Source organism: Ixodes scapularis, unplaced genomic scaffold, assembly GCF_016920785.2.
Source record: "Ixodes scapularis isolate PalLabHiFi unplaced genomic scaffold, ASM1692078v2 PGA_scaffold0__279_contigs__length_252992795, whole genome shotgun sequence".
Lineage (NCBI taxonomy): Eukaryota > Metazoa > Arthropoda > Arachnida > Ixodida > Ixodidae > Ixodes > Ixodes scapularis.
Genome location: NW_024609835.1, coordinates 180,078,321 through 180,092,485, shown reverse-complemented (window position 1 = coordinate 180,092,485; position 14,165 = coordinate 180,078,321). Strand labels below are relative to the sequence as shown.

At 50.8% G+C, this 14,165-nt stretch overlaps 2 protein-coding genes across 2 annotated transcripts; one reads left to right on the top strand and one right to left on the bottom strand.

Annotated features, from left to right (window-relative positions):
- Positions 1-342: 342 nt before the first annotated feature.
- LOC121045738 lies at positions 343-5,509 on the top strand. Its single transcript, XM_040498905.1, has 2 exons — positions 343-584; positions 1,678-5,509. Exon 2 carries the CDS (start codon positions 1,686-1,688, stop codon positions 3,114-3,116), a length of 1,431 nt encoding a protein of 476 aa, XP_040354839.1. The 5' UTR covers positions 343-584; positions 1,678-1,685; the 3' UTR covers positions 3,117-5,509.
- A 1,110-nt stretch (positions 5,510-6,619) lies between these two features.
- LOC121045740 lies at positions 6,620-12,405 on the bottom strand. The gene is made up of 2 exons (XM_040498907.2): positions 12,214-12,405; positions 6,620-10,921 (listed from the first exon to the last, which is right to left on the bottom strand). The coding sequence occupies exons 1-2, from the start codon at positions 12,380-12,382 to the stop codon at positions 9,807-9,809; spliced, it is 1,284 nt and encodes a 427-aa protein (XP_040354841.1). The 5' UTR covers positions 12,383-12,405; the 3' UTR covers positions 6,620-9,806.
- Positions 12,406-14,165: the final 1,760 nt, after the last annotated feature.

Genomic DNA, 14,165 nt, shown 5'->3' with positions numbered 1-14,165 from the left:
GGCTATATTATCATGTTTATAAATTCTATGGCAAATTTGGGGTTTAAATGACTCCTAGTGACTATCAATGATCAGTCACTATTTCGACTTATTTGATTTTATGCAGGCTGAGTTGGCTTTCAATGGCTATTATTGGCTATAGGCATCTGTTATTGACCTGGTTGGCTCAAATTGCCTCAAATTGGTTATTACTGGTTATTGGTCGCAATATTCTGCTATTCTATACTTATGAATGTAAATGGCTTCAAGTGGCTATTGTTCGCCAATAGACCATTTGCAGTCTCTCCCAAGCGCCCCGGCGCGCGCGCGAGGAATCTTGGGATCGGTGTTCTGTCGGCCCCCGTCGTCTGGCTGCTCTCCGTTGGAATCGCATCACCTCGCCCTAGACATACTTTTCATCTTCGTTGTTTATACTTAATAATCCTCTTTTTTATCTACTCCAGTGTATTTTTCTTGTTCATAAGTGTATCTATTTCGTTCAGCGCTTTGTATTTCTTCTGTATATTACGTGTTTTTGTGCATATTCCATCGTTTTCGACGCGGCCGTCGACGGACACCACGCCGCTTCGTTCGCCGCTCCCGGGGTGAGTACTGACTGTTGCCGTTACGCTCTATCCCGCTCCTAGGCCGTTCATTTAACTCGTGTGCGGTCGCGAGAGAGCAGTTTCGAACATCACTACAAATGTCACCGCTGTAAGCAGAGAAATAAAGTAGTCATCACGAAGCGAAGGCCGACATGCCTTCGCTTCGTGATGCGCTCGCCCTGTGAAATGTGAGCGTGGGATATCGAGTACTGCTTGCGTGCTCAACATTCGGGACGGTGCTTTGTCGTTGCGATCTTTTTGCCCTTCGGACGCTTGCGAAGCTGTACCAGCGGTCGGCGTGCCTCGGCAGCGCTCGTCAACAACCGTCCGCGCAGCATCACATCCTTCGCGTTCGGTTCTTCGTCGCGGCGGGAGAAGGGGTTCTGACTGCGTTTTATGCATAGTATGGGGGAGATTCCATTGTTTATCGAAATTACAGTTCAGCTAGCGCGCTCACTGTGGTGAGGCAAGATTGCCCCTGCGAACCGCGCTAACACAGCGTCCCGCGAGTGCATATCTTTATTGATCATCCCGTTTTCACGCAAGCGCGTGCATATGAAATGCTAGACACTTTTTAGTGGCTCTGCGAACTGCTTCTTTTGGACGAACACTGACGCATTGAAAGCTGGAGTGTCTTTGCCACTCCTGTACAACACTTCACGGTCGTGCCAGCAGCTTTATGCTGCTGGCACGAAACGGATTATGGTCAAAACGCGTTCTTCGTATTCAGAGCTGCACTATATCATGGACACTGACAGGGCAGCAGCAACAAGCAGCTCAGTGACACTGGAGATGCTTGTCCCCAATGCCAGTGCGTGGCTTGCTTTCAGAATGCTCCTTCGACTGTGTAATGTTCGAAAGTGCACAAGAAGTTGTAGATTACAAAAGCTGGCATGTTTGCCTAATAGCAAACGCTCTTTTTTTAGCACAAAGTTTACAGCAGGCTTTTTTTGAGGGGTTGTTACCCTAGATGAACTCTTACTTCGCAAGTTTAGGTTAATTCTGTCAAAACAACACCAAACCCATTAAAAAACTGTGTTGGTCAAATTTCCGTCCTCCTTTTAAAACGCTGACTGAGCTGCCTTTTTTTCAGGGAAGGCTATGGCGACACGGGATGTACCAGAGCCGCAAGAGCTACCACTTCCAGCAGGACCTTGGACCAAGCAGCTGAAGGACTTTCCTTCCGCATTCTCGGAAAGCCACATCCAAGGGCATGGCCAAGCAGCTGGAGCACAGAAGCACACAAGTTCTGGCTACAAAATGTTCAAGGCCCACAAAGTGCAGAACATCTTCCTCCACACCACAAGTGCATCAGAGACAATTGTCAAGGCTAACGTGGAGGCTTCCATGACCCTTACGAAGCGATACGCAGTGCATGCTGTGCTCTGCCAAGATGGGCAGGTCAGCAAGGCTTCCTGTTCCTGCAAGGCTGGACAAGGCGGTGTGTGCAAGCATGTGGCAGCACTGCTTTGGCACATGCTAGACCTGATAAGGGAGGGAAGGTCCTACATCCCGGATGCTCTGGCCTGCACTGAGGGAGCAAGGCAGTGGGGCCCATCTTCAAAGAGAGGTGCAAGTACGGTGTCGTTCAACGAACTAGAATTCGTCAAGCACGACTCTAGCAACAAGGCGAAGAGTGCGAGAAAAACCACGGAAGTGCATGTGGACGTGGCGCAGGCAACCGTCAAGAGGCTGCATACAGATTTCATTGAGAAGGGAATATTCCCAATGTTTGCGGACGTGATGGAAGAAGCTGCCTTCACACCCTTGCCAAGGAAGGTTCAGGAGCACTCGAACACGGATGATGGGGCCTCTGCAGCACGGATCAGCTTGCCCATAAAAGAGTGCTGGAATCACCAGATGCCACCAAGCGATCCATGCACCCTGACTCTTACACAAGCTCAGCACCTGGAGGAACAGACACGTGGCCAAAGCAGAAGTATGCTGTGGCACACGGAACGTGAGAAAAGGATCACGGCATCACAGTTCGGAGACATCGTCAAACGACAAGCACCCGTGAACGAAAAGTTTCTCAGGACGATTTTCTCGGGCGGACATGGCACGACACGTCACATGAGGGCGGGACTTCAGAATGAGGCGGCTGCTCTGAAGCGCTACAAGGCCAAGCAAAAGGTCCAAGTCTTCAGTGTTGGCCTTTGCATCAACCCTGGCCTTCCCATGCTGGGGGCATCACCAGACGGGCTGGTCTGGGACGAAGATATACAGGAGTACGGACTAGTCGAAGTGAAGACCGTGTCACGGGCGATAGATGCGAACCTGACGACCTTCGAGGAGGTGATGAGCAGAGGGTTTGTGGAGTTTATCCATGCGGACAAGAGTGTCGACAAAAAGCACAAGCACTACTACCAGGTGACAGGACAACTTGCGCTCACAGGACTGGAGTGGTGTGACCTTGTTGTTGACTGGGCGAAAGACTGCTGGGTCACACGGGTGCCCTTTGATGAGGCACTCTGGGTGAACGTTATGGTGCCACGCCTGACAGACTTTTTTTTTAAATATCGGAAAGACTGAGTGTTGATCATAAAATTGTAGTGTCTGTTGTGGGCGGTTCTAGTGCCAAGTTTGGACACTTTTGGTAATCGGGTTGCAAACACTGCCCGCGTGGGTGGGCGGCTCCGTACGTCAGCCTGCTGGTTTCGACTTCGACAACACCGGTTCTTGGCCTACCCGGTTTACGCAACTCGAGGAGTACGCTTATGCCTCCGTACTTCGCCAAGCACCACCGGACATTCAGGTGCGGACACTTCTCTACTGCATGGGCCCCGAGGCTCGGGTCCTTCTCGACATGTTCGGCTTGAACGCCGCCTCCCTGAACAACTACAACACGGTGGTCAAGCGCTTCTCGGAACACTTCCTGTACCCCGTCAACGAGGTGTAAGAGTCCTCGAGGTTCCACGAGCGGGTGCAGCAGCCGGGAGAGAGCGTCGACAGTTACTACGCCGAGCTCTGCAAGCTTGTCAAGTGGTGCAACTACCCGTCCCCCAAAGTCGAAGAACGCCTGGTTCGCGACCGGTTCGTTGTTGGTCTTTGCGACGAACGCCTGTCCGGCCAGCTCTGCTGGAAAGCCAAGCTCAGCCTCAAGGACGCGTGGACGCAGGTGAGGCAGATCGAAGACGCCGAAAAAGAAAAAAACTGCTCGCGGGAGTCGAGAGTGTCCAGGTCACCGTCAACGTTGACGCCACCAAGTCTTGTCATGGTCCGACGCACCAACGCAAGACAACAAAACGGTCAGACGACGCATCAGCAGTGTCTTCACTTGGCGATAACGACCCAGGTTCCTGCAGCTACTGCAGTCGGGCCCCCCACACACGCTCAGACTGTCCTGCTCGGCAGTCTCTGTGCAATTATTGCAAGAAGAAGGGCCACTTCGCGGACGTCTGTTGCGCTCGGAAACGAAAGCAGAGCAAGGTGGCGTTCCTTACCGCTCCACGCAATCCTCGAGACTGAGAAGGCCAAGACCAAGTACGTTGAGGTCAATGTCGACAACTACACGGCGATATTCAAGGTAGATTCCGGCGCGGAGGCGTCTGCTGTTTCGGAAGCCTTCCCGAACTTACCTCATCATCTGGACAAGGTCGACGACCTGCTGACAGCACCAGGAGACCAGTCGCTAAAAGTCATTGGGTACTTCATGGCTACCCTCCTGTGGCGAGGCAAGACCGGTCATCAGCGTCTGTACGTGATCAAGTCCCTCTCTATGCCCCTGCTCGGGTTCCCAGCCATCCAGGCTCTGGGTGTGGTAAAGTTCTTGGACGACATGAAAGTGCCGGCACCGCAGGGACTTTTCAGAGGTCTCGGCACGCTCAAGGAGGAGTACAAGATTCGGCTACGCCCGGATGCGGTTCCGTTTTCACTTAGTGTTCCATGCCGCATACCGATACCCCTGCGCGAGGTGGTGCAAACAGAACTGGCCAAACTGGAGCAAGACGGAGCCATTCGGCGTGTCACCAACCCCACACCTCGGGACGCTGGACTGTTCATGGTTCCAAAGTCGTCGGGAGGTTACCGTGTCTGTATCGACTTTACAAAATTAAATCAAGTTGTCCCGAGAGAACGTCATGTGCTCCCCACCGTCGATCAAGTCCTGGGACTTCTGGGCGATGCGGCAGTCTTCTCGAAGCTCAAAGTTACCTCAAGCTTCCATCAGGTCAAGCTTTCCAAGGACTCTCAAGAGCTTACGATGTTCATTACGCCGTATGGGCGTTATTGCTTTTGCCGACTCCCATTTGGCATCACGTCGGCCCCTGAGTTTTTCCAGCGACAGGTGGCGTGGATCTTGGAAGTCCTAGACGGATTGGTCAACATGGTCGACGACATCCTAGTCTTCGGCAGAACGAAAAAGGAACATGACCAACGCCTGCGGCAGGTGCTGTTGTGTCTCTCCGAGGCCGGCGTCACCCCTAGCTTCCGTCGACGGTTCGGCCTCAGGTGGACCTGTCTACTCGCGTCATCGTGATGTGCCTCGTCCAGCATCACCACCACGTGTTCGTGGTGATGGTACGGGCCGACACTACTCAACCCATTCTGGAAGACAAGTGGTCGCTCCCAAGAGACTCAATCTGTAAAACTTTGTTTTTTTTCACAGCCAAGGTGTCCGATACTCTCCTTGAACATTCTAAAGGGGGGATTTTGCGGGCGGTGCTAGTGCCAAGTTTGGACACTTTCGGTAATCGGGTTGCAAACACTGTGCCCACGTCTTGTGTAAAAAGCCATTGCCTCGTGTGATAAAGGTGCCTTTTGGTTCCTAGCTCTGGACGCTCAGTTGGTTGCTTGCCGTCGCTGGTGGGCTGTGCAGTTTCACCGCCGGCCACAGCCCGGCACGGCAGTGTCACAAAGGAATCAACCTCATTTTTAATGCCAAAGACTTGGAGAACATATAATAAACCAACTTTTGTGAACTGAAAGTGGCTGTCATGACAAGTAGTTGGAATGCCTCAGACTGCTCATGTCGGCACAAGAATTTGTTGCAAACTGTAGCGCGTACCTCTGTCCGATATAGTAGTCGCAATATTTGTGTACTGAAAATAGAGTTTGTGCACTGTGCATGCTAAATTTCATACACTTTTCCATTGTTTACAAACCCACGCCCCAGCGTGTAATCTTCACAGCCTAGCATGCGCGTGGTCGTCAGTTGTGAAACCGTCCAAAGCACGCGCCATACACACAAACACTAAAGATGGTATGAGAGCGTGTGACACCTAAAGAGGGCATGATCCTCTTCTGCATTATGCGCGAAAGTTCCAACAACGACCATGTGCTGTGGCTACCAACGCCGCTTCCGGCGGCCCACCTGGGAGCAAAATTGGTTTACGGTAGTGTCGTTACTGATTTCAGCGCTATTGATGGTGAAATTTTGGTTGCACGTCAAGGTCCCCACATGTTCTTCCTCTGGGGTGACAGACATCTTCCTTTGGTTTAATCTGTAAACCCTCTAATCTTCATTTGCTGGGGCATATTGACGGAGAATTTTAGTAATTCGCACAATTTACAATGCAACAGCTTGTTTTCAACATCTTGAATTTTTGCCTGTGGCACACGCAATGGCATCTCAGTTAAAGCCCCTTCATGTTTTAAAAGTAGCGCAAAGTGCGTCGATGCACGAGGCACGTGCAACATGCAGCCCTTGGGAAGATCATGGCGACACAGCGCAGCACTGAGCTAGATTTCAGACGCCATGTCCTTCCCAGAAGTGGCACACGGTACGTGTCTCGAGAATTTCCACAACAATGAATGGCGCCACTTTTCCCAGGATAGAGGGGCTTTAATCTCAGTCTGCCTGTTGCCCCACCAAACAGTTCTGCTAGGAGTCGACTGTGGCCCCACCATTACGTCTATTTTTCTTTATTAACCACTACATTTCCGCCCTTTTTAGAGGATATGTGTGTATTAAAATAAAACATCCAAAAGTATTGAAATTAATTTAATCAGTCCTAGTTAAAAATTAAGAATAATCAAATGCTCGCTACTCTGTCGTGTAGTGTGCAACCAATCTAAAATTAAAACCTGGCAAGTTTGGACAACATTTTATTGCGTTGAGTACTTCTGACAGGAATCCTAACGTCCTTGATTTCTTTCATCATGACCATCTACCTTTGCTTTGAAACATTTATTTAACGACCAAAGAAGTGGCCACCATATCTGCCCTGCTGTTTGGGCATAAAAAGAGGAAAAGCTTTTAATCTTCTCGGGAGCTTCCAGGGCGAATGAGACAAGTGGCAGCGATCAGGGACTCCTGGGGCTTCAGTAGTCTGGAGTCACCTGGTTGATCTCGGCGAGTATGGTTTCCTTGAGTGCCGTAGGGAGGTTCTGAAGTTGCCCGACTGTGACGTTGTTGGGGGCCAGGTGCACTGCGAGTGGAGGGTGAACGGGCAATCCATCCCAAGAGCTTGGTGACAGGGTGAACACAAGTGTAGCATCCAGAGTCATGTTGCGCTGGTTGCGGAAAAAAGACGTCCGAGGCCCGTTCAGCTAGCTCCTCGGGAGAGACACCTTTGCGAAGGGCAACAGTGGCAGCAAATTGCCTAGGTTTGTGGTCCCCGAGGAGAGAACGGAGGAGCCTTCAAACTTTCGAAAGATGGCTATTGCCGGAGATGGATCTGCACAGGGAAGTCCAGCAGTTGGAAGCGAGTTCCGAAGTGTAGCACGAGATAGTCTTTTGGAGTTTATGTGAAGGTTTGAGGAGTCGTCGTGGTCTGCGAGAACGGCGGTAACAGGCCAACAGGTGAATGCGGCGGTCCAGTAAGTAAATGCTCGTCAAAGCGGCATCGTCCGGTACGGTTAGCCGCTTTGTGGCAGACTTGTGGGCGGACTGGATAGCTTGTATAATGTCGGAAAAGCCAGCAAGTTCCATGACAGAAGAAAGAGCTGCTCGGAAGTTGTCCCACTTAGTGAAGAATGTGTCGCAGCAGGCGCGACAGTGAGATAGGGTTGCGGATAGGAAGTCGTAGCGTAAAATAATGGGGAGGTGATCACCGCCGAGGCGGTCGCCGGCGACATGCCATCTCCAGCGTCGAGGGTAACGAGCACAGGTAAAGTCGGGGCAGGTGTCCTGCTGTTGGGAGGATTGTTTGATACGTGTGGGGGTGTCTGGGATGTTGAGGAACGAAAGTTTCAGCCCTGTGAGGTCTGCAAGAAGCCGCGTGCCGTGGGGAAGGTCAATGTCGTAGCCCCATGCGTGTGTTTGGCATTAAGATCACCGCAAACGGGAACGTCGTCTTTTGGATAAAGACGGGCGAAGTGCTTAAAAAAAGGGATGTTTAGCGGCTGCCTTGTCCAGCGGTTTAGCGATGTGTCTGGAGCCACATAGACAGAGAAGAGAAAAACGGGCCGTTGAGGAATTGGCGGCAACCCGTAACGCTGGTCATTGCAGAGCACCTCTGTGAGGTGTCGAGAAGAGTGAAGCACACTGATCGATGAACGTACAGGGCGGAACGAATCCAAGGCAAGGGGGCACTAGTCTCAATGTTCGGAGCAAGTCCATCGTACTGTGGCAAAGAAGGGAGGGGGCCGTTGATTTCTTGTAGAGCAAACGCAGCGGCCATGTCGGATGACGAGTGAAGATAAAATTTTTCGATGAAGTCTGCCTTCTTCTGTTTAAGCGAGCAACAGTTCCACTGAACAATCCTGGGGGCGCTAACCATGTTTGCGTGGTGATAGTGGGGGGCCGCCGAACGGAATGATGCCCTGCATCGCGAGGCGCCCGATTACTGCACGGGTGCAGGTATCCACGAGAGTAAACAGCGAGTTTTGCATCGTCGGAATTCGCTGCGTGGCTGCCAGCATTTGTTTTGTGAAAAGGGTGATTTGTTGTTGCAAGCCAGTAAAGTCTGACCCTGACGGAAGTAGGGCAGGCGTCTCACTAGTGCTGTTGACAGCTCTCGCTGATTCTGCGAAGGTGGTCCGAGGCGGTTCTGATGTTGGGACTTGTGTGAGGTCGGCGGTGATGTTGTGTGCCGGCGTTAGGAGTTTTGTGGCGAGCACCGGGCGGGAGTCAGTCTTCTGCTTCGCAGACCTCGGTGCTGCGATGAGGGCTTTGGGCGCAGATAACAGCACAGCTTGCTGAGCAGGAGCTAGTTTCAGGCGTCACTGGTGGTGACGCCGGCTTCTCTTTGGATGTTGATGAAGGCAACTGACGACGCTGTGTTGTGCCGTTGGCTTGGGTGCTGTTGGGGCACTGGGCAACGCGAGGCTGGTGCCGTCGAATGTAATGAGTGCCGACCCAGAGTTTGTGAGAGGACCGGCCTGGAGGATAGCAGATTTCCGGCAATGAAGGTTTTTTAGGACGCAGAATCCAGGTCGCCAGACTTTTTTTATGAATCCGCGAACCTGGCCACGGCGAATGGCCTCGTAGCCTTGCACGGAGACCTGCAGAGTGCCGATCGGGATGTATGTTACATTGAGGAATGCATCGCACACTTGAGACAAAGCAGCATCAACTGCAAGTTGATTACTGCAGTCGAGGTACCTCACTTGGTAGGGGGCTGCAATGGTGTAGGAGACCTGAGGTCTATCTGTGCAGCAACTGCAGAGTCAATGGCAAGAAAGACCCCGTCCATGATGCGGCATGGTTTGGCCGGCCGTAGAATGACAGTGTGGGAGAACTCACTGCAGAACGATGCTGCTGGAGGCGCCGCGGGCGGGGCCGCCTTACGTCGGCGAGAGACAGGATGCCATCCGTCCTCCAGGGGGAACGAGTCAGGGTTCGAGTCACGTTGGATGCACCGGGGTGAGGTGGTAAGCTTAGTCGCAGCGGCGCCGAAGAAAAAAATGCCACGAGCACGCTTCGTTTCATTGGCGGCAGTGCGGATGTGGCAACTGTTGTTGAGGGGCGACAACTTGCTTTCGGGATCATCGTCGCCGAGGATGGAGAATGGATTCTGAGTAAAGACCGCAGGTTGAATTCACGCGGCAACAAGTGGTGCATCAAGAAGCGACGTGACGGCAGGAGTGGTTGCACCGGCTGTGGGTGGTGCATTGAGCGGTAAGCTTCAGACAGCGGGAGAAGCCAGCGTGGCCTCGGTGGGTTGTGAGTCCATTTCGTTGGGTAGAGGAAAGTCCCGAGGGCCGTAGTCGGTGCTAATGGTCGTCATGGGTCATGAGGGCGTGTGGGCACAAAAAGTTGCCGGAGCTGAAGTGAGCTAGATAGAGAGATATGGCCTCTTTTTTCTCCACGACCATCTACGAAGCCACAAGACTGCAGCTCTAGCTTCGACTGAGCAGTGGCTCTCTCGTGAAATTGCACAGCAAAGCACAGACCTTCCAGATAGAGTCCAGGCTCTTGCTCATACTGTTTGGGAAAGTACCCCTCAAGATTCGAAAACACTTCATTTGTCCAATCACTCGTTCCACGTGGATCCGGACCTTCGCAATCGCCCTAGTTTTCGCTTCGTCCTCCAGGGAGAGCTGTAGCCTTCCCCCAAGGAAAGGTGGAATGTTCAGGTTAGCCCCTGCAGCTTCGACCTCTTCAGTGATCAAAAAGCCTCTGTCCGCCATGACAGAGTCTCCGGGCTCAAGAAGGTTGCATAGCCCGGAACATGCGGTCAGGGCTTTGTCAGAGACGCGGCCAGGGGCAAGGTCGCTCACGAACGACACGAACCCATTGGGGGTGATGCCCAGCAGTCCCTTGGCAGTGTTGTGGCACTTGTAGCTTGAGTAGGTATCACTCTGCACCCTGAAGTCGCTAGGTGTCTCGATGAAGATTTCCGTGCAATCCAGAATGACTCTCGTCGATGGATACGCCTCGATGAAGCACTCCGGCATGTGCTTGTTCACAACCTGTCGCGACGGCCAGTAGTTGAGTTGAGCAAGGTAGTCCGCTAGGTAACCAATCCAGAATGTCCACACCCGGCTGACTGTGCTGATGTGGATACGAAACCGGTATGCAAGGTCCTGCTCCAAAAGTCCCACCCTCAGGCGGGACAACACGAGCAGCAGCTGATCATCCATGGATAGATAAGGTGACCTTCTCTGCGGACCTTGACTTTCCTTGTGAGCTTCATAACCTGCCTGAACAAACTTGTAAAAGGCGAGAAATCTCTCCAGGGAGTCGAATCCCGTGTAGAAGGCCAGTTTCTTTGGGTCCTGTTGCACGGCTGTGAGCGTGAAGTTCTGAAAGGGGATTGTAGCATCGATGACCTCCTCTGCTTTGTCATACATCTCCTCAAGATGGGCTACTTTCTTCCGCAGAGCTTCATTTTCTTTCTGTAGACGGTCGTTGTCCTTGCGCAGTTTCTCGTTTGCAGAAGCGAGCTCCTCTAGCTGCCTGATGCGATCACGCAGGGCTTGATCGATACATCCTGTGATGCTGTACTGGTGGTCTGCCAGATGGGGAGATAGCAAAATAAATATCACATCATTTTTGCAGTCAAATATCAAAACAAAAAACTAGGCTTTCTCCTTGTAATTGCCTTGGCTCTGCCAAATAGCATATCATGTGCCATACAAAAAAAGCATCACATGTTAAAGGGGCCAAGAAACGATATGCATTTGGATGTTCTGCACCTCATACAAGCATACTGACGTCTGTAGCACAAATATAATCTATATAATAATCTATATACCACAAACCAGAGGCTCCCCTGCCAAGGTTATATTCTGAGGAATAGAAGGCTAATTTACAGTCAGAAATCACAATGTTGAGAAAGCCTAGGGTTCACACCAGGGTGACGACACTTGAATACAGACGGCTTATGAACTGGACCCAAGCACTGAGTGAGCACCTGACTATTTGGTTACAATCAATGCCATGGTAACTATTGGGGCTTGGGCTTGTGTCTAATCACTGCGCCAACAGTAGCAGCTAACCCCTAACAGTAATCATGTGATTATTTTACCTGGCTGTGAGGAAGAGCAGAATATTGCTTGTTCTCAAGCTTTATTGTGCGACAGCAGCATTTAGCAGAAGTAACTGAGTCGGTTTATGACCTCTTTAATGCTGCTCTGTTCCACACGAAGGAGCTATAATGGGAATGCTGGCTATTCGCCTTGAGATCCGATCGTCAGGGGTGCTGCGGGGAAATGCGGAACTAAGCTTTGTTCTACACTTACTTGGAGCACGGAGAATGCTGCGGACGCTAACTCGAAGCCCTGAGAGGCTCCGGTGCAGCGTTCGTGCGCATGCATTGGAGTCAACTGCGAATTCTAAGAGCATGCATAGCCTTGCCCGTGCTCCATAACAAAAGTGGGGATGGTTTTTTTGTGGACGCCAGAGAATCGCCGCTTGTCTTGTAGGAAACAATGGATAAACAAAAGCATGTGTCCCCACTTTTCAATCTGGATCTTGAGGCAAATAACATGCAAGCAGGGCTGTGGCAGCATCTCCTTTGTACCTGGCAGACAATGAAGTGAGGGTGTGACCGCAATCTGAAAGAACAACTCCGCGGGTACCTTGCATGTGCGGTATCTTAGAGTGCACCGTGCCATATGGTGCTGCGAGTATGGAACGGCCACAACTTGCGTGCTATAGCCAGCGGTGACTGAGTTAGTACAGTTTGTAAAGTTCGACGTACTGCATGTAAGTGTTCCATGCACCTATCGGGACTGCTGCACAGTTGACAGGGATGCCAAATAAACAGACGAGCAACACTGATGCTCAATGTTAGGAGCTTACCGCTAGCTATTACATCATCAGTGTCAGGGGCACCAGCGGAGGCCAAGGGGCTGCCGGGTTGTGCTGGCTCCTGGCTAGCAGGCAGGGTCACGGTCTGTGCCAGGTCAAGGTCCGACAGAAAGTAGGCCGGCAGCGGCTGCAGCGCATGGCGCTTCCTTGCGCAGATCATGTTTGGGACCTTTGGGCAGGCCGCAACATCTGCAGGCAAGGATAAGGCAATTGTTCACGCAATTATTTTATAAGCATTACATACCGGCTGGAATTCTGTCTAGCACAGGGCACAGCTTACACTGTACGGAGCACATAACATGTCAAACAACCAAGAGCTCAGCTGGATCAATAGCGGTCACTGTTTCTACCCTTTGGTAGCTGGTCTGGAATGTTGTAGCCAAATAGCGATTGTTGCAGTTCTTTCTGAGACGAAGTGCATTCAACAGCCACCGGCGTATAAAAGAAGGGAACAAAGTTTATATCCTTATTCAACATAGTTTGGCACACAACAAAAGGTTTGTCCCAAGCGAGCCAATCAGAGTACACTTCTCTAGTAAAGAGCTGTCACATACATTTGACTTCAACACTTCAATCAGTTCACAGGGGTTATAGAGTCTGCCACCTGCCATGTTACTGTGAAATCGACTATATTCGGTGCCATCTTAGGCTGTCCATACTTGCCTAAAGGGCCCTTTATTAAACATAATTATATTTCCGCATTCATATGTGTTTCCATTTGTGACACGAACGATATGCACAGCTGCAACTTCTTACAAAGCAGTTGGCTCAAGCATATTACGACCGCAAACTCCTGACAAGGCATGTCCAACTCTATCTGCTTGAATGGTCACTAGGAAGCTGCCTAGTCAAGCAAACACGGTGGACAGTAATTATAGAGTCCTTGCACCTGACGTCAGTTTTCGCTCAAAATATTTCTAGAATTCATGTTGGTACATTTTCTCCTATGTTTTTCTATGTGCTAAGAGAGTGTTTTCCAGCTCGCTGAAGTCCTCTTGCATTGTGACCGACTGTGTCAGATAGAGCAGTCGGAAATATAAAGAAGCATCGTCTGGTACCGTTCAAACACACTGCTGTTATTTAGAGTCGAGATGAGCTGGCACTTCAATGTACGACAGGAAACATGCAGAGCCTTCACTACTTTCCACAACGAGAGAGCTGGATTAAAAGCTGTCATTTGGGGCCATCAGAGATGAAGGCAGCAGAGCGACATCCCCTGGTGCCTTGAGCAGCAAGCTAGCTAAGCCAAGCCAAATCCTTGAAAAAGGCAGTCAGTAGGTTTATATGCCACCTATTCCCACTGCAAATTTAATGACGGACGAGAATGTTATACTTTTTCAGTTTCAGTGATATCCTTGATGCTACTTAACCGCACGTCGCAAAACCTCTTTTCGATTGCAGTCCATTTGCGTCGTCTAGCCGTTGAGAGATCTCATGTATTCAGACAAAACATTGTTATTATGTCTGCAGCTCTACAAAATCTGACATTACGATTGCTTGAAGCTCCGTCTTTTTCTATGAGAGCGATGATTGCTTCCGTAGGTCACGTATTTCGCCATGCTCACTGGGTAGCACCGCTGTCCACAAATCACCAGACGCCACCAGCAGTGACGTAGCTCACGTGAGAAACGACCCATGTATACAGTGATCACAAGCAAGAATATAAGCAGGGAAAAACAACTATTGCAGAAAGAAACAAAAATAGGCAAATAACATACACTTCGGAAATGTCCTGGTTGGAAAAAACCGGGGAGCTTTGTCCTCGTACTTCTTTCTCCCAGTTTCGTTAAAATGAGCGCCGCATATTCTGCTGTCAGAGGTTGGCGTCCACAGAGAGAACCGTCCAGTGGTACCTGCATGCAAAAGAAGCAGTTAGCACCATATTAAGATTCACCCATTCAACTTTGGAGCAAGTGCAACTCAATCTCAGTGGTAAGAATGGA